At 32.3% G+C, this 24,893-nt stretch overlaps 1 protein-coding gene and 1 non-coding gene across 6 annotated transcripts in view; both read left to right on the forward strand.

The window, feature by feature from the left end:
- Window positions 1-24,893, forward strand: part of LOC105252108 — a 54,316-nt gene that overhangs the window by 27,670 nt on the left and 1,753 nt on the right. For 4 of the 5 annotated variants that reach the window (XM_011259337.2, XM_011259336.2, XM_011259340.2 and 1 more), the window contains exons 2-4: window positions 4,073-4,275; window positions 8,224-8,472; window positions 20,483-20,696. In XM_011259337.2, coding sequence (XP_011257639.1) covers window positions 4,073-4,275; window positions 8,224-8,472; window positions 20,483-20,696 — 666 coding nt within the window. Of the gene's footprint in view, window positions 1-2,109; window positions 2,275-4,072; window positions 4,276-8,223; window positions 8,473-20,482; window positions 20,697-24,893 lie in introns of those variants that run through there. The other variant, XM_011259341.2, reaches the window with a different exon arrangement.
- Window positions 3,837-3,908, forward strand: Trnap-cgg. The gene has a single exon. It is a non-coding gene; the product is annotated as a tRNA-Pro (tRNA).

The following is a 24,893-nucleotide window of genomic DNA, read 5'->3' on the forward strand; positions in this document are numbered from 1 at the left end:
GCCGAAATAAGTATTTATTTTTGTTCTCAAATTTCGCATGGCAAACTTACGAAATAATAGCTCTGCTGGAACATAAATATGAGTAAAACTTGTGAACAAAGCGCAAAAGATATTCGCAGATAAATTATGACAATTGTATGTAAATGTCTACGTAAATCATCTTTTTTAAGGAAAGATGAGTTTTATCCGTATGAAAATGTGAGTGATTCTACATTTTTAAGATGTATAGCTTTGTATACATAAGTGATGTGATTTTATATAAAGACTGTACCAATATACTTACCAATATACCAATATACCAATATACTTCATCTTCTTTGTTGACGCACAAGATCTGATTGCTGTTGCGCTTAACAAATTATAACATGACAATCTTGTCGTGATTTATATCTGAGACGTTTATTACATATGATAATTATTACTAGAAAAAATAAAATCTACACATTTTAGATAATTAATTGACGAAATATAAATTTTCTTTTTTCGAAGTTTAAATTCTGAAAATTTTTTTGAATATACATTTTACGAAACTGACTTGAATCAATTTTTTTTGCAAATTAAAGTTATTTTCCCGAAAATTCATCGAGTGGTTACAATTATATCAGTAATTATTTCAATATTATTATAATTATCAAAACTATTAACATAATATCAATTACTATAATAATAATTTCAAATTTTATTGTCATTACCATGAAGTATAGGCCTAATTTATGACCCTTAAAACGTCGATTTTTCAATTTTATCCGTTTCGAGACATGAAGCCAACATGGTGGACGCCTATTTATAGCTAGTGGAGCGAGAGTAAGTGGCACTCGTTCTTGTTGCTTCAATTGTTATCCCTTCCTCCGTTACTTTTCCCCTCCAACCCCGATGACCTGAAACATCCGGGTAAATGGGGCAGAGGGCGAGGCGAGTCAAGAATCGCCCGGTTACACGGGTTATCTCGTCGACATCTTTGAAATAAGGTCACGTTGATCGCTAACATGTCTTCTGCATCGTTCAGTAAACCCTTGTGATTGCGCACGTGCATTGCATATGCATATGAGTTTCTAAAAAAATAGAATAATTAGTCATTTCTGTTTAAATACGTTCGATCATTAAGAAATTATAAATGCCTAATAATTAAATGCCTAATATGTGGATATAAATTATATATTAATTAAAAAGTTAATTAAAGCTTTCTTCTTACAAAATAATATTTTTCGGAAAATTTGAAATTTATCAAAAAATGATAAGATAAAAGATAGAACTTTATGATAGAAGAATTATTTGAATATTGTCATAACAGAGAAAAAATTTTTATGTACGATTTAAAATCTAAAAAAGTATTTTCACTACTATTTCTTTCCTTTGATACGACACAAAATGCATGTATCACCCATACAATACATCTCGTCAATATTGAAATTCGTGATCGAAAGATGCAGAAAGTTACAACTGCCGGAAGATGAAGCTTGAATTTTGCATGATACTCGTAAAATGTAGCGCGTGCGTATTTCCCTCATAATTCTCGCAAACTTTGATCGACCGAAGTACAAGTGTTATCAGCAGAAGTTGCGAATGTTACTCCGTTTCTCGTAAAGTGGATGCACCGAACGAGATATATGGTAGGATGCTTTTCGCGAAAATTGTTTCGTTCTCCAGCTGATAAAAGTTTCAACAAAAATTTTTAATCTCGATAGTCCTTATTTATATATTTATTTTTTAATACATATACCATTAAAATAATACGAGTATTATTGCATATAAATAATTTTCTAAAATTAAAGATTTTTGCTTGCTTTAGGCTCGGACGTCATATTTATAAAATTTGACTCGTTTAAGTTTTTGATAAATAATGACACGAAACAGAGTTGCATAAATGAACAATTTACTATGTTTTTACTGCTGTCGCGTGTCCAGTTACAATGTAAATTTAAAAACATAATGCACTACGGGCAATTTATGTTTGACGCTTGACTTACGATCGACGACGTAGTTTGCATATTCTCGCGTGTACCAAAAAAAATGATAAGTTTGCTGCGTCGTCAGTTTCTTGTTATCGCGCATCGGAGTTAAGGAATATAATTCCGTTAAAATCGCCGAAGAGACCAGTGATTTTCTGGCGGTCGAGCCGTGCGCTCGAAGCAAATATTGGCACGAAAATTGATACGATTCGTTCGACATTTTTTGATTTATCGCAGAGTTTGCATTAATACGTTGAACCAGTTTTATGTAATAAGCATAACTGTCTTTTGAGGAAAATCTAATTGCAAGTGAATTTATTGTAAGGTAGGCAGTATATATTTTAAAGACAGGACAGACAATCTTTCTTGTAACTGAAAGAGAAATACAAGACAGATTCGAATTGCAATTATTAAACTCAATTTAATTATGCTTCTGTACCGAAGAATTGTAAAAATAAGAATAAAAGAAAAGTATTTTGAAAAATAGTTTTGAAGATTATTTGAAAGACTTTTTTATATTTCGAAGAACGAAAAATTGTTTATCGAAAGTATAATATGAAAAATAAATAGCCTGTTCGAAAAAATCGCTTGATAATTAAATTTTAATTTAATTTTGAAAAGAATACATAATAGCACATCAATATAAAAATATGATGGGAAATCGAACGCATTATATAATTATATGCTTTTGTCTCTGTCGCAGATGTCAAGGTTTTATCTATATTTACAAATAGTACATGATTAAGCTTTTATTATTGGTTATAGAGCTCAACTTGATGAAAGAACGAGCTAAAGAATATTCTATATTATCAATAATTATACATTAATAATGTAGTTAGATTTTCAGGACTATATATCGCCAATTAAAAACAATATTATATTTAATCTAATAAATATCATATTTTCGAGTTGCGATATTCGAAATTAATTTCTCTCGTATTTCGTTTCATGATATATTTAAACATTATATTATTTATATATTTAAATTAATCTTTCACAAACCCGATACATTTTGTCTGTGATTTAAATAAAAAGTAAAATATTTTAAAATGAGGAAATTATTTTTTCGTATTATCGTTTTGTTATTAATCGATGTAAATATGGTAAATATATAGAACGGAATTTTCAATTCTATAGTTAAAATAATCCAGCATACGTCCCTGGATATTCCATAATGTTCTCTGTTATTTGTCAGTTCGGCAAGCCACATAGAATATTCACCTTAATTATCCTGCCTTGCGGCTACGCCTCGAATCTCCGCTTCCACGTCAAATTAGTAGCTGTACACGATATGCAGCTGATTGATTCAATTATTCCATCGCTAACAATTTACTGAAAACCTTTATGTGATTTTATGCTCTGATCATCATAGTTCATCATAGTTGAAAAGATCGAATTGTCTAGGAAGCTATCTTTCTCTTTACAGAGCTTGTCAAAGCGTGAGTAAGGTCTAAATTTCAATCATTGGAAAGAAAATAACGAAAAACTTAGTGCGAGTTGGATTTGTAGAAATTATTTTTAATATAAAGTTTTATTATATTTTTATAAAACGAAATCCATAAAATCTGAACATTTTATATAATTCTCATGAGTTTTACATATTTTTGTACAATTTATATTTATTTATTATAAAAAGTTATAATAAAATGTAAAAGTATGAATACATTATAAAATTATAAATTTAAATATATATATTTTCTTTAAATTCTATAATATTCTATCGATCTCTCAATCGTTTCTCCAATCCATAATGACAAAAATTATATAGATTTTTTTTATTTTTAAACATTTTTTCAATTATATGTGTATTTAGTAATAGTTGTTTAATTGTTAAGATTAACAATTGCAATATATTCTTAAGCGCGTATTGGTAAAAGATTACCAAGCGGCTCAGTGGTCTAGGGGTATGATTCTCGCTTTGGGTGCGAGAGGTCCCGGGTTCAAATCCCGGCTGAGCCCAATTTTTTATTTTTTGTTCTTTCATATATATATTTTGCTAAAAATTTTATATATCATATAAAGAGAGTGTTCCTCCTTACTCGATGGGTGATCACTCATCCGCGCAGTTTTCGCCGGAAAGCCTTTATTACAGCTACTATAATTAGTCATGCTTATTGTTGCAGGACCGGCAGTATGGCAGCCGAAGAGGGGATGCTGGGCGGTGGCCTGGGCGCAAAATTGAAATGCCCGACTCCCATATCGCGGTTGAGGGTGGAAAAGATCGAGGGAGGTCTGATGGTCGCCGGCGTAGTAATAGCAGCGAATTGCCAGATCGCACTTCCGGCATTCGGTACCCTCTTCATGCTCGTCGGCGCCGTACTCACTGGTTCGTATTTCCGGTTTTTGTCATTTAAAATTACTTCTGTCTTTTTTTTTAGTTACGTAAATGTATGTTTCGTGTAAATTTTATATGCATAAAAAGAACGGATAAAAAGGATATATTTATCGCAAAAACCGATGCAGTACAAAAAGAAGCTTTAGAATCGTCAGGAATATTTTTAAAAGTGCATTTTATGTCAGCCTGACAACGTTTCTCTTGATATCGTTACTTTTTTACAAAACATGTTGCACGTCTCTGTAAATCCTGTATTATATATTTCCTCTAAAATCGTAGACTCGCACGTAAAAATATTAAGCAAATAAACTCTAACATTAAAAAGACGACCATTGAAAATACCGTGGAAGTAGAAGTTTATCATCGCAAAGTGCTACATGTCAAATAAACGATAGATATATTTGAATTTTCTAAATATTTTTGCAAGATTTTGCACCGCAGGGCTTTTAATTGCGCTGCATTATTCCATTTTTATAAATGCGCTCGCATAAATTGCAATTTTGCTAAAGTGCACAGTATGTCGGACAATAGTGAGTCTCGTGAATATCCACCGGTCTCTCGTGTTTTTTTCCGCATTATTACCTCATAACGTGTTATTTGCATCCGCATTTGCATCTCGACAAAAGACGCGGAATTCCAATTGATTCGACTAATAATGAAAATCACTTCATTTCATCGAATGAACATCATGAGAAAAAAAAACACTTTAAAATGTCTCTCAAATTTTGAATTATTCTATTATTTGCGATGAAAATACGATAATTTTTCACAATATCGATCGAATAAGTATGTATATATCATTTTGGAACTTTTACTTATCTTTTTTATTTCGACGCTTGTTCGAATATTCATATCTATTTTTATATAAAAATGCGTCACAGCGTGATTAGTTATGAATGTAATCTCTATTATGGATATAATCTCAAGCTTTCCATTTCAGAGAAAGCATAGACTGTACAATTACATGTGGGTCGCGTTTTAAAAAGAGAATCGGTATTTATTTTAGAGCGAGATATCACGATGATTAATGCTTACGAGAAAGTGCGTCTTACGTGTTCTATTTCATTTAGTGATATATTCTAGACTTGTTATTATTTGATTTAGCAACATCCGCTATATAAACGTTATCATTTCTTTCATTATTAATGAAACATGCGCGGACGGACTTGATATCGATTTTTTGTGAATATTATTTGAAGATTATTAGAGAGAGCTATAGAGAGATCTTTTAATATTATTTTAAATATAAATGATATTTTTATCGGAGTAAAATTAATAATATTTGTTAGAAAAAGAGACTACGTTTTTCATTGATTAAAGCCATAAAAATAATTTTCAAAATTAAATATAATCCTTGAGAAATATTTTAAAGATTTCACAATTTTTCGGTTTGAAACTAACAAACTTTTATACATTTATGATAATGATAGATGAGTAGTGTGTATAAAGCTGAAATTATATGAAAAAGATGTTTGAACGACAGTTTAATGACTATCAACATATGATATCGATAGCATAAACATAAGGAAGAGATAACTGACAAGTCAATATTCTTTGTTGTCGCATACTAATGATCGAAGCCTTTTCGCATACATATTATAAGCGGATTAATAGAAAAAGAAGCCATATTCAACAAACCAAAGCAGTAGTAGAACTGCGCAAAAATATTTAGAATTCTTCGAGCATCGTATACGTTTAAATTGCAAATTACTTGATTGTAATTTTTAATAAATTACGTCGCAGTTACATAGAGTTTGTCTTGCCTTTATTATGCTTTTGAAAATTATTATGCTTTTGAAAATATTAATATATATTCATGAAATCAAAAGAGAAACCTCGGAAGTCTCTCTCTCTCTTTCGCAAATAAAGATATGTTAATGTGATTTTATTTTAATTTTCATTATATATACATATTTTTTAAATATTTTTATATATTTTATATATATTTTATATATTTTATATATATTATATATATTTTTATATATTTTTATATATTTTTATATTACCTTTTATATTATTTTTTATACGTTTTATTATTTTGTGCATTAATTTTAACATCCAAAAATAACATTTGGTGGTGCGTCAGTTGATTTTGAATTTCATAGAATTTAAAAAGTGAATTTCGATATTGATAAATATTAATGTATCAATATAATAAATATGTGTGGAAATTTTTCAAGGTTTTTTTGAAGGCGAAAGACCGTTTGCCGTTCTTTCTCGTTGAATTAATTTATGAGACGCTACAGTCCGTGTATGTCGGGACACTGACCCCAGAGATAGCACCATAGACACAGCTTTCGTATCACGGAAAAGAAGAAGCGAAAGAAAAAAAAAGCAAGAAGGCTCAGACTGTTCGCCAAGCAACAGCTGGCTTCTCACATCGCGCGCTCCGTCACTTCGCCACGCTTCTTCACATATACGGGATGCCGAGTGTTGTTACCAACCGATTTATCAAAACCGGTCTGTCCTCCTCTCTCCTTATCCTCCTTTTTTCCCTGCCATCACCGCGTTAAAACCGGTCCTGTAGCCCATTTCCCTTTCGTTATTTCTCTAAGCGTCTCTCTTTCTCTTAGACACTTATCCCTCTATCCTCATCGCTTATTCATGCTGCGTTAATGTCTTTGTTACGTTTATCGCACCCGAGTCGAGGCTTCTTTGATAGAGTCAAGTGGAACAGAGGATTTTATTTTTGATTATGGGATAAATCGATCTTATGGACTGAATGGATCGCAAGACACTGTCTTGCACGATATTCTTGTGATACATTTTTATTCACGTCCGCGTTTTTTTTTCTTTTTTTTTAAATACATAACTTTTTACATTATTTCATGTATTATTTTCACTGTGCTTTCAAAATATGCAATTTTGTTACAACAATTTTCTTTTTCAAAAAATTCCTTGTTACTTTAGAACTATAGTAAAACAAGGTACAAAAAAAGAATTAATATTCATACACGAGAAATTCTAAATAAACGCGTATTTGTTTGTTTTGTTTATTTTATTTTATTTATTTTGTTCATTTTATTCATTTTATTCATTTTGTTCATTTTATTTAATTTATTCGCATTATTATATTTATGTAAAAATTTGCTTATCTTATTCCTAAAAAAGGAGACGAAGAGAAATTTAACGAATCTGTCAATCGTTTATAAAGCGGTCCGCTGGCGTTATCGATTAAAATATCCTCGGAGGCGAACCCTTCTGTGAACGTATTTATGTTCGTAATTTCCGCTGCTCGTTTACAGACGAACATTTTCTCTTTAAATATGCCACAACATTCTTACTTCACGATCGGTGAAGATAAGACACAAGTGTCATTACATTCCCAAAGAATTTTCCTCTGAGCACATGAAACTTTACGCTAGAAAAGTTTATGCATTTGCATAGTCAATGCGCATAGTAATGCGAACCTGTTCGAACCTCGTCGGACCGATGTAATTACAGAGCTTTATGGAGTACGAAACGATTTTGCGGCATTGTAAGAGAAACACGCAAAGAGAACATAAAGCTTTATCCGCTAAGCTCTGAGCTTTACTTCCGCGAAAGTCGAGCACAATGTGACCGAAATTGTGTTTGAATAACCTAGATCGTTTATATAAAATCACACTCTTATTGTTGAAAACATTTCCTGAGCGCATTTAACAATAGAGAAACAAAAGTAGATTATTCTCACACACAACTGTGAATTTTGCATAAATTGTTAATAGAATTAATATACTTTTATGCGAGAATTTATCTCGTTTCTACTAAAAATACGTTTTGTTTTTAGTCGAAAATGTAAAAAAATAACTGCTCGAAAAATATTAGAAAATATTTTTATCAAAGAAAAAGTTTTATTTAATTGTAATATAATTAATTAGATATTTAATCTAAAAAAATTTTGAACATAATTAAAAATTGATTTAAAATTAATTTAAAAATTTTGCTTATTTGTTGCAGCTGCGTCTTATCGCGGCCCTGGCGAGGACGAGGACAAAAATTCATACGCGGCACGAATCGCCTTTACTGGCAATTCTCGCATCCTGGGGCCGATTTGCATAGTTGTGGGCGCCCTTATGCTTGCCCTTGGCGTGCTGCTATGTACGCTCACAAGACGCGCCAGGCGAAGGGAGCGCAGGGTGGGCTTCCATTGCCCGCTTCACGGGGACTTCTATCCTCTTAGTCCAGTTCAGGGTATCAAAATGCTCGGTGAGTCAATCTTTCGATTATATTACTTAGTCTTTAACTAGATAGTTAGTCCTTAAATCCTTTTGCGTAAATTAGCGTTCCTGAGATTCTACAAGAACGAAAAAAAATTGAGATTATTTATTATTTGATCGATTAATCTGAATTTGTGCAAGATTATGTCGCAATTTGAGAAGAAAGCTCGCGACTTCAAATTAATCAAAATTTGTTATTTTCAATTTAGTTTAATATAATCTCATGGTTTTCGCGTATTTTTAATTGTGTCTATAAATTCCTTTTTAATCAATTAATTATTCATTTTTTATTTAATAGTCTCATTATGATTTTAAAATGATTGTTTACAAAATTTATTTATATTTTAAAATTTACTTAATAAGATTACATTCTATTAAAAATTTTTTCATTATTTACTTTTGCCATTATTGCAAGTATATCGACATACTTCTAAAAGTAAAGTACATAAATATGATACTCGCTAATCGTGTGAGAAGCGAAACTTGTTTCGCATTTTTGCAGAACTTATATGCTATGTCTCGCGATCATCTGATGCATGTAATTACCGTACATAAATGTGCCTGCAATTTCGATGATATCTTTTTTTCAAAGAACGAAACAGCCACTAAAATGCTTCTCGAGAAAAGATCTCGATCTCTCCAGACAGCATCGCCAGTCATTATCGTGATGTCACGCGATGCTATTACACCTTTTTTTATTCTCTTAAAATTACAGTTAAGTGGTATGATCTTCATACAGAGATGATGCGTTGTCAGGCATTACAATCATAATAGTTAACGTTAAAATGTCTGTCGTTGGCAATTGGTCGACTTGTCCGTCTTGCTTAAATCACCGTTCTTGATGATCATTTGTTCTGACTTTGCGTTGGTAATATTATTCAAGTTAAACTTAAATCTCTGTAAATTTTTTTTGGAAGTAAGTGACATATCAGTTATATTTTGCTGATTGCGTGTCTATTATAGATGACAATTAGTTTGACAGTCCATAATAAAATGGATTTATATGATATTTCGGCATTTTAAGATTTCATGCCCTTCAGTACCGTCTTAGAAAACCTATCAGTTCGTGTTGTCTTATTATCGCGAGCGTGCCAGGTCGTGTCAATTGCTTCGAATTCAGGACGAGGCTGGATCAGGCGAAGAGTAGGGTAGCTAACTGGATTGTCGGAATTCAGGCTAATACGACTCTATCAGATTATTGCGTAGGTTGATGCGCGTTGCAAATCCTACAAGTTTCCGCGTTCAAGCGATCGAGAGAAATCGCTTCGAATGGTGTGATGGTAAATCCACAGCGAGGGATCAAAGTTTTTTTAATCTAAAACTTTCGAGGTCGGAGAATTGCAAGAAGAACGATGAGAATTTCGAGAGTTATTGGCTCTTAAAATTTAGTACGAAATATCAGGGTGTTAGATTATAAGTCTGCTGGAGAAACGAACAATTTTCGATAGTTAAATATTGAATGCACACGAAGTCAGTTATTTTCCGATAGGATGAGCATCGCAGGTAAAGCTAAAATTTTTCAAGAGTTGGAAGAGAGCAGCGTGGTATAAAAAATTTAAGATGCTTTGAGAGAATTTAGAGCTTGCACTGGCTACATTTTGATAAGAGACACGAACTCCCGAGAGAATTGTTGCTGTAGCGATCGCATGTTGACAGTTGCTGTTGCAAGTCGAAACTCGACGGTGCAACGGTAATAAAAATTGCAATGTAGCTAGTCTGTTCACGTACGAATATCTCTTCCAAACACGAAGCGATCTAACGTTCTTCATATAAACTAGTAAAGTTAATGGAATTTTAACGTACTTTTTTTATTGAAAATACAATTTTATTTTATATAGAAAGTAATATGATTGTTAAAATTATTGCAGTATCCACATTTCCTTTCCAAGTAAAATATATAAGTATTATGATGTTTTATTTGGAAAAAATATATACAGGTGCTAGAAAATTTATATAAAAATTTATTTTGGTAATAAATGTACACATTAGCTTCAAGAACAATTTAAAGAGAAACGATTCGCGCAAAGTTGTTTGATTAGCTTGTATATCATAAATCTTCTCACGAACACGTGCGTTCTTACTTGGGCTTTATGATGATACACGTTTCTCCACTCGTTTCCACTCGACAATTTATTCAAATCGCAAAGCTTGGAACTTGACTGATTGCCCAGTCGCAATTTCTTTCGCAGCGCAGCACGCAATAAGATCTTATTAGAGTCGAAGGTCGTTTTTGCATACTCTCGCACGTTTCTCACCGTGAATCACCGCAGCTCAACAAGCAGCTTTTTAAGCTTCATCGATGCGCGAAACCTAGGAAGTGTCATTCCGATGACGCAAAAAACAATCCAATAATTCGCGGTGACTTTTTGTTCCATGACATGTCGCTCATCGTGATAAAATATGAACGTCGGAAAATGAATAAGACGGACTAAAGTGCTTGATCATTCTCTCAGATTTAATCGTTATTTTTTTCGTAAACATCGTAAACAAAGCTCGCTAAATAAATACGAAAAATCATATACATCAACGATAGAGCATCACCGGAAACATGAGAATTCTGCTAATTGAATACAAATACTCAAACTCAATTGAAGACGCAGTTTACTCATGACATTTGCATTTTGCGATAATGGGTCAGTGTTCGCGGGATCATGAAAATGATTGCGTGTAAGAAATAAAATTGTTATTAACAATTAAAAATTTGTATGCATCGTTTTACGCATCGTGTGATCGTATAATTCATTTCGCGTAACTCCCTCAATTGATATTTTTGATTACGAGATTTTATTATTTTTTTCCAGATGATTTCCATTTATTTAATTTTAAAATTACAATTTTCCAGATGATTTCTATTTATTTAATTTTAAAATTACAATTTTAAAATTAATTTGCATTTTTGGAATTATTTGGTATTACAATTCTATATCACAATTTCGATTTTGTGGAAAGAATTTTTCGAATTTTCTTTTCAATATTTTTTTCTCCTTTTATCGCTCAGTAGAGGTATAATCTACTCTGTCAATCACGTTGACAGTGAGCGGATAAAAATGCAGCCGGAGAAGCATTCTAGCGTTAACAACGTCGCGTTTATAAAGGGACGATTTAAGAAGGATTGATTTCATGCTGCGAGGATCGTCTCGACCATTTCTCGTTGCGCGAAATTCTGAGGAAAAAGAGTATACAAGGTCGGAGTGTACACAGTGCGCATGCATTATTCCGTTCCATCCATTTAATTCCAGTCCGAATGAATCATTACTGTCCTTCTCTTTTTCTCCTTGTGTATTTGTCGATTCGAACGCGTTGTTTTTCATGCAATTTCTGTTCGCATCCGGAGCATCATTCATAAGTACCTCGCGTATGTGCGCTGAAAGAGCATAGCTTCGGTCTATTCTCTCAAGGACGAATTCTCTTTCTCGTTTTCCCTCTTTCCCTGCGGTAAAATATACCTTTGTGCAGTTTCCGCGAGACTGATCATTTTCCAGAAATCTTATACCGACGATGGCCGCAATGTTCTTGCTCAAGTACTCGAGGCAAGTACGTATAGGCAAGTCGTTTCAAGATGAAAGTCTTTCATGATATCTAGTTTCCAGAGAAAAGAATGCGTATACTTTTCAGATTGCTACTTACGGAAAGAGAGAAGGAGAAATCAACTTGAAAAAAATATTGACAAAGTTCGTTAAAAGTTGATGATTTATTTTATTAATTAATAATTTCTGAATCAAAACGTATCTTGCCGCGGAACAGGATAATATCTTTATTGAAGATTTCAATATTAAAATGTTGTTGCTTCAAAATTAGAATTTGCGACAAAAAATGGCAATTGTTAATTTTTAAATTTTTTTCCCGGAATATTTTCAAGATTTTTGCAAAATTTTTGAAAGAGAATTATGAAAAATGGTGTGTCGATTTATGTAACACATATCATAAAAAAATAGAAAATAATGAATTATTTTACTGCCAATTTTTTGACAACTTTACGAATTTTTTTTGTGACAATTGATTGGCGTTTCTAGTTTAAGTTTCTAATTTAAGTTATGCAACGATATCTTTTTTGAGACAAGCATTTACTTGAAGAAAAATATTATTGTGCTTTTAAAGCCAAATTCAAATATTCTGACGACGCTCGTCAAAAATACAATTTCTCTCTTTGCGAAGACGATTGAACTGGAGTTTCCGCTTTACGACAAAACGATGAAATTATGTCTGGCTTCGCGAAGCATGGATAAATACAACTTGTCTCACGAACTCAAGGAAGGAGTCGCACAAAAACACGAGCAAGGATGTTTTACCTGGATGTAGACAATTAGGGTGGTAGCATGGAAAGCGTGACCGACAGCGCGCTTTTAAAAATCTCACCACGAATACTCGAATACAACTGCGAGAAATTGTGTAGAAAATGATAAAACAAAAAAGTAAAGTGTGCAAATATGACAATTGAATGTTAACTGCAAAGAGTAAATTTTAAAAAAGGCAATGTTGTAAAATACTAAGAATAGCGTGTGAATTTCGATTTTAAAATCTTGAAATCATGTAATAAATATTAATAAAAATGGAGACAGAGTTAGAAATTAGCAACGAGAGACAATATTTTATCGACTTTCTTCTTAAAACGAGTTTGTGCTGGGAGAGATATTTTGCTCCGATAATTAAGAAAAAGGTGACTTCAAATTGATCGTAAGACTCGGTGAAATGAAGATCAGATATTTCTGGATGCTTTGCATATTCCCCACACGAACTGCTCAGCAAGTTTGCTATCTCCCGTGCTAACACGGATATCTTCTGCGAGCGTTTACGCTTCGATAAATTCATCTCGTCGTTGTCGGAAACTCTGCCGCAAATTCGATCTTCGCGGAGCACAAGTGGAGTATGATTCAGCGATAAGTTCGCATGCAATTTTCCTGCAAGAACATTCCCGGCGATGCGTGAAATGCCTGCCCCGAGAGGAAGAGTCTGGGTGTCGTGCACCCCGGGCGATCTCTTCTCGCTGTCGTCGGAAGCGAAGCGGAAAAGCTCGGCTCGTCGACGCGTATCCACGGATTGATTGTGTCTCGATCTAAATGTAAATTTGCCTCGACGTCTGCGACGAAGTGCAGCCTTGATGCACGCAGCAGGAACGCAAATCACGTAATCGCAGAACGCATACGATGCAGAAAGACGAAGCTATCGCGAGAACGAAGTACGATCGATATTTCGTCGGGTCGCCTTCGCGATGCATTTTTCAGGATTGTATAGTAGATTTAATCTTGCGGGATGCACCCGCATCGAAACATATGTTTGGTTCCACGTAAAATGAAATGTATTCTGTACTTTCTCTCTTCGTCTTTCTTTCTTCCTCGATTTTTAAGATCGTTGAGATTTATCAAACTTGAAAGCTGGATTTAAAAGCTGATTATATATAACGCCATTTTCGATATAATTAATTCATAGTTTAATCTCGATAATTTTTTTATAAATGATATTTGTCAGCGTTTTCATTAAAATATTGGTTCTAGAAAAAAATTCATTTTTTTTTTCAATATGAAAACTCGTTTTATTTTGATTGAAATTTGTGATCGAGGGGAAAACGTTCTAAACTTAATGCTTTCTCGGATATCAACTCGCGCCATATTATATAATAGACATTTATCTTGCGAGATGCAAGCGATCACTGGAGCGAAAGTGACTAGGCACCGATGAAAGATGCCAACGACTGTTGCATCTAGATGGGTGATGCACGTTAAAGCCACTGGGTTGCTCGCTAGTCCAAGCAGGATCAGCGTCGTTGGGCGTAACTGAACATCGTCGATGGTAGTTCGCCGGAGCTGGTTACAGGACACGTTAAACTGGGTCGCGCGAAGCTCCCAGGGTCCATGACATCTGTTGCCCTCAATCCTATTTCTCGTCCTCTTCTTGTTCCGTCTCCCGTCTCACCCTCCGTCCCCAGATGTGGGTCTTCCCTGTGTTTTAACCCTTTTCCAGTCGTCTATTTTAATGAATGCGCTATGGCAACGTCGTCGCTGGATAATATTGTTACCGCGCTTCGCTTTAATCGCATTTCGTATTTTACAAGCGTCCATGAACGTCACTGAAGATGAACGCGACGGTTATTATTATCACGCGATCATCGAAAAAGGCTCGATAGGAAGCTCGACTACCATTTTCTTAGACCCTCGCGAGAGCACTCTGTTCATAAATGATGGAGTTGTTGATTCCATTAAGTCTTGAGTGACTCATATTTCCTTTCCAGCTTAGTATATTGATCGATTACATCTGGAAAATGATATAAATCTAGAGGTTTATTTAGGCTTATTTTGTTCAAATTAATCAATTTTCTATTAACTCAATCAAAGCTAGAAATACTTAAGTAGCGTGACTGAAAACAAAATTATAGGCTTGCCTTGCTAGCAGAAATCTAAGAAAATTAGTGTACATCAAATAAATAATATCAGATTATGAAGTTATCGTGAACAAATGACCGACTAATATTAATTTGAATTAAAAAGTAAAAGGACCAATTAAAAAGATCCGGATGCTTTTAGGTTTTGATTGAACTCTCTTAATCATATATAATTAGCTATTCTTATTGTAGAGAGCTTAATTGACTTTATTCAATATTAATCAGTGAAAAGTTATAGTTTGGATTACTTATTCATGTATCGAACGCACGCGAAGCATTAATTCAATAAATTGATGCCACGTGCATAAAGTTCTTTAATTTTTGACGGAAAAAACTTGAGAAAAATTATACAAATTTTAAATATACCATTAATATACAGCACTAATAGACTCACAAAGAATTGTCTGTTCTCAAGATATCCATCGGCCAAGAATTTCGTGACCGTCAGGTAAAAGGCATTTGAAAAAAACTTGCTTGTTTGAATATTCAAAATGTGTATGACGCAGAGGTGGAACGACGACAGTGTCTTACAACTTACAATTAGATGCCAGATGTTGCCGTCGCGCTTTCAGGGCCGCACGTGCACACAAATACACATATACGTATGTCGATATTTTTTCCTCTACATCTATTTGTGCCGTAAGGCACACCTATACGACTTACATACCACCCGACTTTCTCCGGTTCTTCAAGTATTGAAACGCTTTCCGTAGGCGAGAAAAAGAATAGTGATATGACGACAAAGTGCCCGAGTACATAGTTTGATTGTCTCGAACGGCCATAATAGTCTCGACATTTCATTGACGTATATTTCCTGGTCTGTTAAATAATTTGCATTGGACGCCTCTTCATTTGCGAATAATACGATCGAATAAACGATTTTTCCTCAGCGAAGACATTTCTTCCGAAGTATTTAGCTTGATTATTTCGAAATTATAAAGAATTCAAGACTTCCTTCTTTAAAAGAGTTAAACTTTAAAAAATTAGAAGAAGCTTATTCTTCAATTATGCAGTTTAGTAGATTTTTATTTAATAGAAATTTAATGTATGAATAACGTATGAGTCTTCCCATTTGATATAATTAAATTAAAAAATTTCAAAATAAAATTCGATTGAATTAAATAAATTAGTATGATATAATACGCTTTATCATGAAACTTTGTTAATAATTCATTATTACATAATTTAATTTAATTTCATATTTTAAATATCTTTTCTACAATAATGACGTTTCATTAATTAAACAAAGCCGTTCTGACATTGTGTTAATTAAAATATGAATTGCAGCGATATAATTAAATTGCAGCAATATATATAGATCCTGCGGTATTACATTATTTTAGCAAGATAATACCTATGCGAGATTATATGATGCTGCCTACGTGATAAGGCTATTGTGTAGTTACATCAAGACATAATGCATTAGTAAATTTTATCGATAGATATAAAGCGAATAATATGCGTATGAGAAAGCTTAAAAAAGTTCACATCACTTAATTTAATATGATAATATTAAAAAAGCCATTCATTAATTGTAAAATTTAAAATAAATTCACTTTTCAAACTAATTTCCCATATTTACTTATGCGAAAAATACAGAAAAATATTGTTTACTTAGTTTTGTTTTATATTTCGTAATTGTTTTTGTAAAATTTTTGAGAGAATTCTTAATTATCCCACCAATAGCTTGAACTTTCGATACCATTTTCCATAAATTGTTAACATAGTTATTCCACGTAAGCAATAGATTTCGCGGTTTTAGTAGTATTTAGATCCCAAAAGGTTGCATTAATAATATATCTCTGCTGAGGATCGAGCGAGTTCCGCGAGTAATTTGTAATTTATCAGATACCGATCATCGTTTAAACACCGATTGATCTTTGGCGAGGATGCGTTTGCTATCTTCTGGATCTGATGGTATATTTTATTTCTCTGAAAGGTCAGGTTTATCGTGCGCCGCGAGGCATACTAGCGCTAGTCAGATAAACGGAATGATTAATATAGCATAGCATAGAGACGTGTGTTAGATTTAGTCTTGGCCTTTGCCAAAAGTGGGTTACACCGATTTCGGTGATGCCCTGCCAACCAATTAAACGCTGTTCGTCGATGACCGAGTTGTGGAATACATCCTTTGGCTTCTTTCGACTTGTTCTAGTCTATTTTGCTGCTCGATTCAGCAGAAATAAAATGATATTATAAAATTTGTAACTGTTTGCATAAATATCACTCTCTCTCTCTCTCTCTTTTTCTCTCTCTATTTTTTCTATTATTTTGTAAAATATATGATATTACGATAGCATATTTTATAACAGTTAAAAAATTTAATTTACTAAATTTTTTTTTAATTTTTTTAATCATTTTTAACTAATAATGTAGGAAATTAAAACTGTCTTTTTTTTCTCGCTTGCGATTAAAAGGAGAGAATCTAGGACACATCTACAGATACATAGATGCGGGTAATCAATTGGCGGTTTGCCGTGAGTTTATTAAGATCCAAGACGTTGGTCAGGAACAAATTCCCGCAGATTGTCGCTTCCAAGCCGCATTGCGTCACTTCTTTTTCTCTCCTTTCTCTTTTGCAAGAAGGATGAAAATATCCGGCTAAAGACTTTATCTCCAGAACGATTTTCCGATATTTTCCGATACTTTCAGATTAAGATGTGTTCTCATTATCCTCGTGATTTGTACCAACGGCAATATACATTGATGCTGCATTATTCTTCTCTGCCATTGTTCGGCTTTGCAAAGTCCGGGAGAATCTAACTAGAATAGAGTGATATTTATATCGGCTATATTGACTTTGAGATTAAGTAATCTTGTGCGACTACTATGACATAAACATTCGTATATTTAAATTCACTCTTGTACTAGTCGCTAAATTGAATTTAGCTCGGAGCTTTTGTCCGGATACCTCAAACAAGAAATGATAAGAGATTAATATTTATTGACATAAGATAATTGAAATAGACAAATGGATATAATAATTTTGATAATTTTGTAATGATAAAATTAACAGTTGTTATTAGATTGCTAAATAATTGTTTATTTAATTCACGAAATTAGTAAAATGATTTCCAATTTTATTATTGAAATTTATAATACTGTTTCATGTTTCTGAAATTCATGTTAGGCTCTCTCTTTCTTCTGCGTCAATATAATCTTCCTTATTTTAAGGAGTTAATTTGATTAATATATTCGCAGTAAATATTAATTCGACTTTAATCCGCAATCTTTCATTTTACCATATTGAATTTTGTATTGCATTGTCTTAAAATTTATAAGTAATATTTTCTTGAAAGAATTTATGTTGTTTATTTCACATTAATTAAGTTTTAATGTTAACTTGAATTTATTGATTTAAACCATGACGAGAACGAAAGAACTTTTACATAATATATTGCTTATATTTTATCTTATATAAAAATATATTTCAAAGAGAAAAAGTAGACTTCTCATCAAATATCTCAAAAAATTTAATTATAATAAATTATAATAAATAAATCATTTTTCCATGTAAATTGTAAACTTCCCATATAAATATTTATCACATTTATAACATATTATAAAGTATTTTGAAAATGATTTTACATTTTATGTTATCGACGAAAAATAGTAACCGTTGGCGTGTATGTATTATGCGTTCGCATATCTGTTTATCTTGTTTTTTCTCATCTCGTGAGGATGTTACGACATCGCGATGGTGTACAGTCATACATTTGATAGTAGCCATCATTCTTTCGCTTTCGTACGCGTAACACATAGCTGGGAACAAAAACACGGGGGCTACAGAGGCTTTGTCGACGCTGATCTCCCATTGTTGGAGAACTGAATTGCAGAACCGGCTATACTGCTTTGCGTTATGCAGATCCTCTCGTCGAGAGAGTTCGACCACGTTACAAATTCATGCTTGTCCACCGCATTGCATCTGCGGTCAGCAGTTTCCTTCCTGTTTGAATTATCCAACGTCGACGTTGTTAGGCAGGTGGAATTTAATTGGCGAGCCGTAATCTCAAGAATGCTTAACGGATTTTCATCTGCATTTGAATAACAAATCTGATACAGCGTGTTAGAAGAAAAGATTTAAAATTTCAAGAACTCTTTTTTTTATCAATATTGAATCGATTTTAATGACAACAATCTCTCGAAGCCAAATAAAAATATAGCATTTCGAAAAATGGTCTTAAGATGAGAAAATTGCTGATTTTCATTTAAAATTGTTTGTAATGATTTTCCTTTCATATATGTTTAAAAGTTACATAAGACAAGATCAGATGTAATTGCATTTTAAGTACATTCAATAATATGTTTGTAATTTTCCTCATGCTATCTAATAAAAACAAATATATTTTTTTTTAATCTCTTATAACAACTTTGATCGGTACGAATATAATCTAGAGCGGAGAAAACTGATCTAACTATCATACGCGATCATTTTGTTTGCTAATGTGCGTTCGGTTCTTATCTCGAAACGGAAATCTAAACGACCGAGAGACGTTCCATGCACATATCGCCTCGTTAAATCACAAGCAGCGCCATGTATATTCAAATGATAGTGGATTTGAAAGGTTGGAAAAGTCCTCCCTTTGCATACTAAACGTCGCGTTATCTTGGTTGCAATAATGTCGCTAGGAGCTACGGGAGGAGCGCAGTGACCCTGATATAGTACACATAGCGGGCGTGCAGCACGCATGATATTTCCCATGGTACCATAATTATCTCGAAACAAGCTTGATGTATATCGAAAAAAATAAAAGCCCCTCCTTTTTCATATTTTTCTTTCTTAAAACACTTTCGTGACAACCAGAATTTTGTTAATGTCGGGAAATTATTAATAGATATTTTAGATAATAATAATAATACATAAAATCATTTTAATAAATGTAATGTGTCCGTATATTTGTTACTTTTCTTTTGAAATATTGCAGCATTTACGCATTAAAATTGTATGTAAAATTTTTAATATCTAAATTGTTAAGAAAAATTATTAAGAGAAAAACGATTTTTTGGAAACAGAAATAGTTAAAAATAATTTTTTTTTTATCACGAGGCCCTTTTAGACTTTCAATATATTTGCGAGGAATAATCTATTATTAAATAATTCTAATAAGAGAGAAAGAGAGAGAGAGAGTACACTATATAAATATAATTATTTATATAGTGTACTCTCTCTCTTTCTCTCTCCCAAGTCATCGAATGATACTTTAGAGATGGATGTTTTTTATGTAGCTGGTACTTTCATAGTCGAGAGTTCAATTAACTATATACTTTGTATTTTATAACTATGTAATATTCTAAAAAGAGTTTAAATAACTTTTTCGATAAAAATCTGTTAAATGCATTATAAAAGTATTCTTTACTTCAAACTTAATAAAAAATTAGATGTTTTGTGTAATTTTTTCTTTGAAACATGGCATTAAAAATTCTTAGCTTTAGGTATTTAAAAGATTGAAGAAAAACTTCACTTCGATGCTTTATTATTATTAATGAAAAATTTATTTTAAATATTTTATAAAAAGAACCCATCTCTAATGTGGGTCATTGGGTGATTGAACAATTCGCTGCATGTGTTCTGGTTCATCAGCTTTTACCCCTAAAATAACCGGTGCAACCTGTATTGTTTCAGGGGTATCTGGCAAGGACGTAAGTGGATGGCCAAAAATCCCGTGTCTGAAGGGTCGTGCGTCTAGTAAAGGGGGAAGCGGCGCGGGAGGGCCACACGTGGGTCCACCGCAGTGTCCTCACTCTGTTTTAAGCAGCACTCGTAGCTCCGTCAGTAGCTCGCCTTTGAGTCCATGCCCGACTCCCATGCCCTTCCTGGTGACTTCAGGCTCCGTTAGGTAAGTTTAATGTAGATCCTTCTTGTCTCACTTGCGTTATATTTACATATCTAATACCGAGATCCGATTTATTAACGATTTATTCGAATTAAGCTCAAAATCAAGAAAATAAACTTCAAACTGTGTATTATAATGGAAAATATAAATTATTCTGAACGTTATTATAAGTAAAAGTTATTATGAGTGCAAAGATACTTTTTTAAAGTTTGATATCATTTTTTAGAAGCAATATATATTTATCTTGATTTTACCATATTTTATTTACATTTTTCTTTTCAGCAGTTTTAAGTTTATTTTTCTTTCCTGCGTCAACTGCAGATTAAATGCTTTATGTAGCTTATCTCGAATCAATCGTTGAGCGTCAAAGAAATATTGAAAGAACCAATTAGTAATAAAAACTGTTGTAATTTCGCGAAACAATACAAAGAGCTCCTCTTTCAACGTAAAAACGACACTAGTCGTTCATGTAAAGGCCACGTTTACTAAAAATAAATTTCATACATATTTTATCGAGCACTATATCCAGCTGTGGGACAAACATAGCTTAGTACTATTAGTCGTACGTGAAGTTTATAGCCCTGGACAGGCAATGTTTTAATTTATTATTACATGTATTTCTGACTGTTATATTTGTATGATCATTATATTATCATTATATCGATTTTCTAATTTTTGTCTCTAAAAATCTTTGAGATAAAAATTTTTCCATAATAATTACATATGACTAAAAAAAGTAATTTAAATAAAATCAATTTCTGTCGCAATAAACTTTCTTTACAATTATATGTTACAGAATACATTTAAAAAAACATTTATATTTGACAGTTTATCTGATTATATATTTGATTGTATATCTCTGCTTTTAAACAGTTAAATATATATATATATATATATATATATATATATATATATATGAAAATGTTTTTTTCTTTTTTTTTATAAATATGTAATTTATTTTATTATTGCACTTTCTTTGGGATCAGAGATATAGTGAGCAGCAATATTATTGTTTGTTGCGAAAGCAATGTCACACGATAATTGATGAAGATATAATGATTAAGGCTTTTATCTTCTTTTATCCATTTTTTTATCGCGTGTCATGATAAAATAACAATTAACATTTTATAAAAAATGAAAAAAGTTTTAAATGTATTTGTATATCGAATGATGCATTTAATATTGCATATGTAATTTCAGCTAGTGATTGTGATATCATTTTTCACGATAAATTACTAAAAAACTTTTCATTTCATTAAAAATTTTTTTTCAATACTTTTCGATTCATTAAAAGTTTTCTTCTCTTTCTTTCTCTCATGTTATCAATAACTTTAACGCTACGTTCGATTCTTCACAGTCGAACAGATTAATGATGTGTTAACTTTTAATTGTGATCCTCTGCGCTCGCTACAATAATTATAATTATTTTCAACTAATGATTCTTGTTAATAAATTACGACACAGAAATCTTTCAGGGTCATCACGTGTTGTCGAAATTTTATAAAATCAATATCGCGTTCTTGTGCTTATAAATTTTGATTTAAATGCATAAAGTTAAATCTTGAAGAACGATAATCTTCGAGTTTTGTTCTTACGTAAAAAGCACTTATAATGAACCTTTTATTATGATATACAAGAAGTCCTCTTTAGTTTTCCTCGTTATTTTTTTATGCGAAAAAATATTTTATGCTAGTCCAAGGTTATAAAAATAATGCAAGGTAACATGATAAATAATTGCACTACAGCTTTTTATACAATGTGTTATGGGGTCAACTCATAAATTGAAATAAATATATTAGATAAGTGGAACAAGAGTTTCGAGTTTCTTTCTTTGCAATATATAACTCTATTATTCGCATAGCTTCAGAGATGAAGTTGTTTTGCTCAATTTAGAAGTAGCTTCAGAACTTATTGTTATTCAACATGCTTGTGTTTATGATTTCGAATACTTTTTTCATAAATTTTCCTGAAAATCTTGTTTGTTTCCATCTCAAAGCATATTTTTGACTATCTAGATATTGTCCACATATTTATAGACCAATTGCTCTCAATCTTCGCTAAAATTGTGGTTGCTACGATTCTCTAAGCTATATTTTTTTATTTATAAATTCATTCGTTTTCGCTTTATCGAGAGAAAAGGATGTTTTTCCAAGAAACAAGACCTTCATTTATTAGATATCTCCTTGAGAAAACTGTTTTTTCCCGAAAAGTTCATGCATTTCCGCACGTGAGCGGAATAGCAAGTTTGTCGGATGTAACTTCAACATCCATCGACATGCTCGGCTGAATTTGAATGAATAATTCATGATATCTCCCGAAGCGCCCAAGCCGTCGATAATCATCCACTTTGACCAACTATTTCCCGTCCCGCCGCCTCCAGCCTGATAATCGTTTCGCGAATTCCCATAGCACGAAAGCAAGTCGTGCCGGAATCTATCTCAGATAAGCAGACTCTCTCGTCTATCAAGTACTATATGGGACGCTGAGATGAATGTTTTTCTTTTTCCTTCATACGCATATATATGTATATAAATTTTTGTTTTATATGTAAATTAAATTTTTAAAATTTTTTAACATTTATTTTATTTTAACGAAAAAATAATATCCAAAAAATCAATCTTCTTAACAAAAAAAATTCTCAACAATATACATTAATAATAAAATATCTCACATATCCGTTTTATTTAATTTCAATTAAACTTTAAATTTAATTAGCGAAGATTTAAAAAATATATACATATTTTTGCAAAGAAGAACGGATTAATCAAATTGATTCAATTTATCAGAAATATATATTTTTTTTCTTAGAAAAATAAACAAAGTATTTATGATTCATTCGCTTAATCACGAGATCTTTAACAGATTGTTCCACGTATCTTGCATTTTAATCACGTTTCGAGACATTTCATGAAGAAATTGCGTCTCTTATGTCTTTGTCTCTCGCGGTCGCGTTTTAAGCTTTACAATAGTGTTGCGACTTTTAGTGGAGCGTGGGACAAGAACGAGACGTTCCTCGTGTCAGCGAAGGGCACAGATGCCTCGCGTGTAGAGGCAAATTGAATGCGTAGGCGTGTCTATAACTCGTACCTATCGAACTTATCGATCAGCTTCTTGCTCCGCTCTCAAAACCAGGAGGCTTTTCGTCTCTTGACAAATGTTCACGGCGAATGAGAAAGGGAGAAAGAGAACGGGATGACTCGCGTAAAAGTCATATATCTGTTATAAGCCGTAACATATGCGAGACTTTTCAAATGTCAGCCTGCAAATCTTTCTGCACTCTCTCAAAAAACCTCTCATCTATTCGAAGAGCTGAATCATATATTCGTATTCTCTCATATTGATAAAATCTGCAATTTTTTCTACGAAAAGAATTATTTTAACATCAAGGAGAATAAGAATTACAGTCTTTTTATGTAAATCACAGAATATTCATGATTTTTTCTATCATTTTAAAAATGCAATTGAATTTCTAGCACAATTCGGAGTGTTATTCAACGCAAATATAAAAGAGATTAATTAATGCCTTGCATGTAGTATTAATTGCTTTTGCAAAACGATTGGATAGAGTCTCGTAGAGGCAACAAAGTGTAAAATTCTTCAGACCTGTTAGAAAAAGACATTGCGTCATTATGAGATCATTAAACATACTTAATCAAAGATTAACACACTAATACTAACACCTACTAAGAACAAGTTGCAGCGAACTGAAACCGTGCTATTATCCTAACTTTGTACTTGTTCTATTTATTTATAACGTTTGACAGCACCAATTTTAATGTTTAAAGTTTTTGTTTATTCTAAAATTTCTCAAAATTTATGTACTGTGCAATTTTTCCTTTTAAAACGCAATTTAAAACAAAATGAATCAAGTATTCTCAAGACTTTTAATTTTCTTAAAAATGGAGCTTTTGAAAAACTATTTTATATTTCTTAAAAATAACAGTAATTCTTTTTGCAATAATTTTAACGACTGTAAAGACAATAGATAATATAAAAAAAATTAGTTTATCCTTAAAAGATTCTTTATTTCTATAAAATCTGTGTAATTCTGTATAAAGTTTCAAGTTTATTTGAGAGAATTTACGAATTTCCTTCGTCAATTTACTCTCAGTTTGAACTACAAACAATTGATTAATTTACATTTCCGCTAAAGAAATAAGAACAAAGCCGACGTGGACTCATATTTGAAGGGAGACACTC

This window comes from Camponotus floridanus, unplaced genomic scaffold (assembly GCF_003227725.1).
Source record: "Camponotus floridanus strain SB8 unplaced genomic scaffold, Cflo_v7.5 scaffold3, whole genome shotgun sequence".
NCBI lineage: Eukaryota > Metazoa > Arthropoda > Insecta > Hymenoptera > Formicidae > Camponotus > Camponotus floridanus.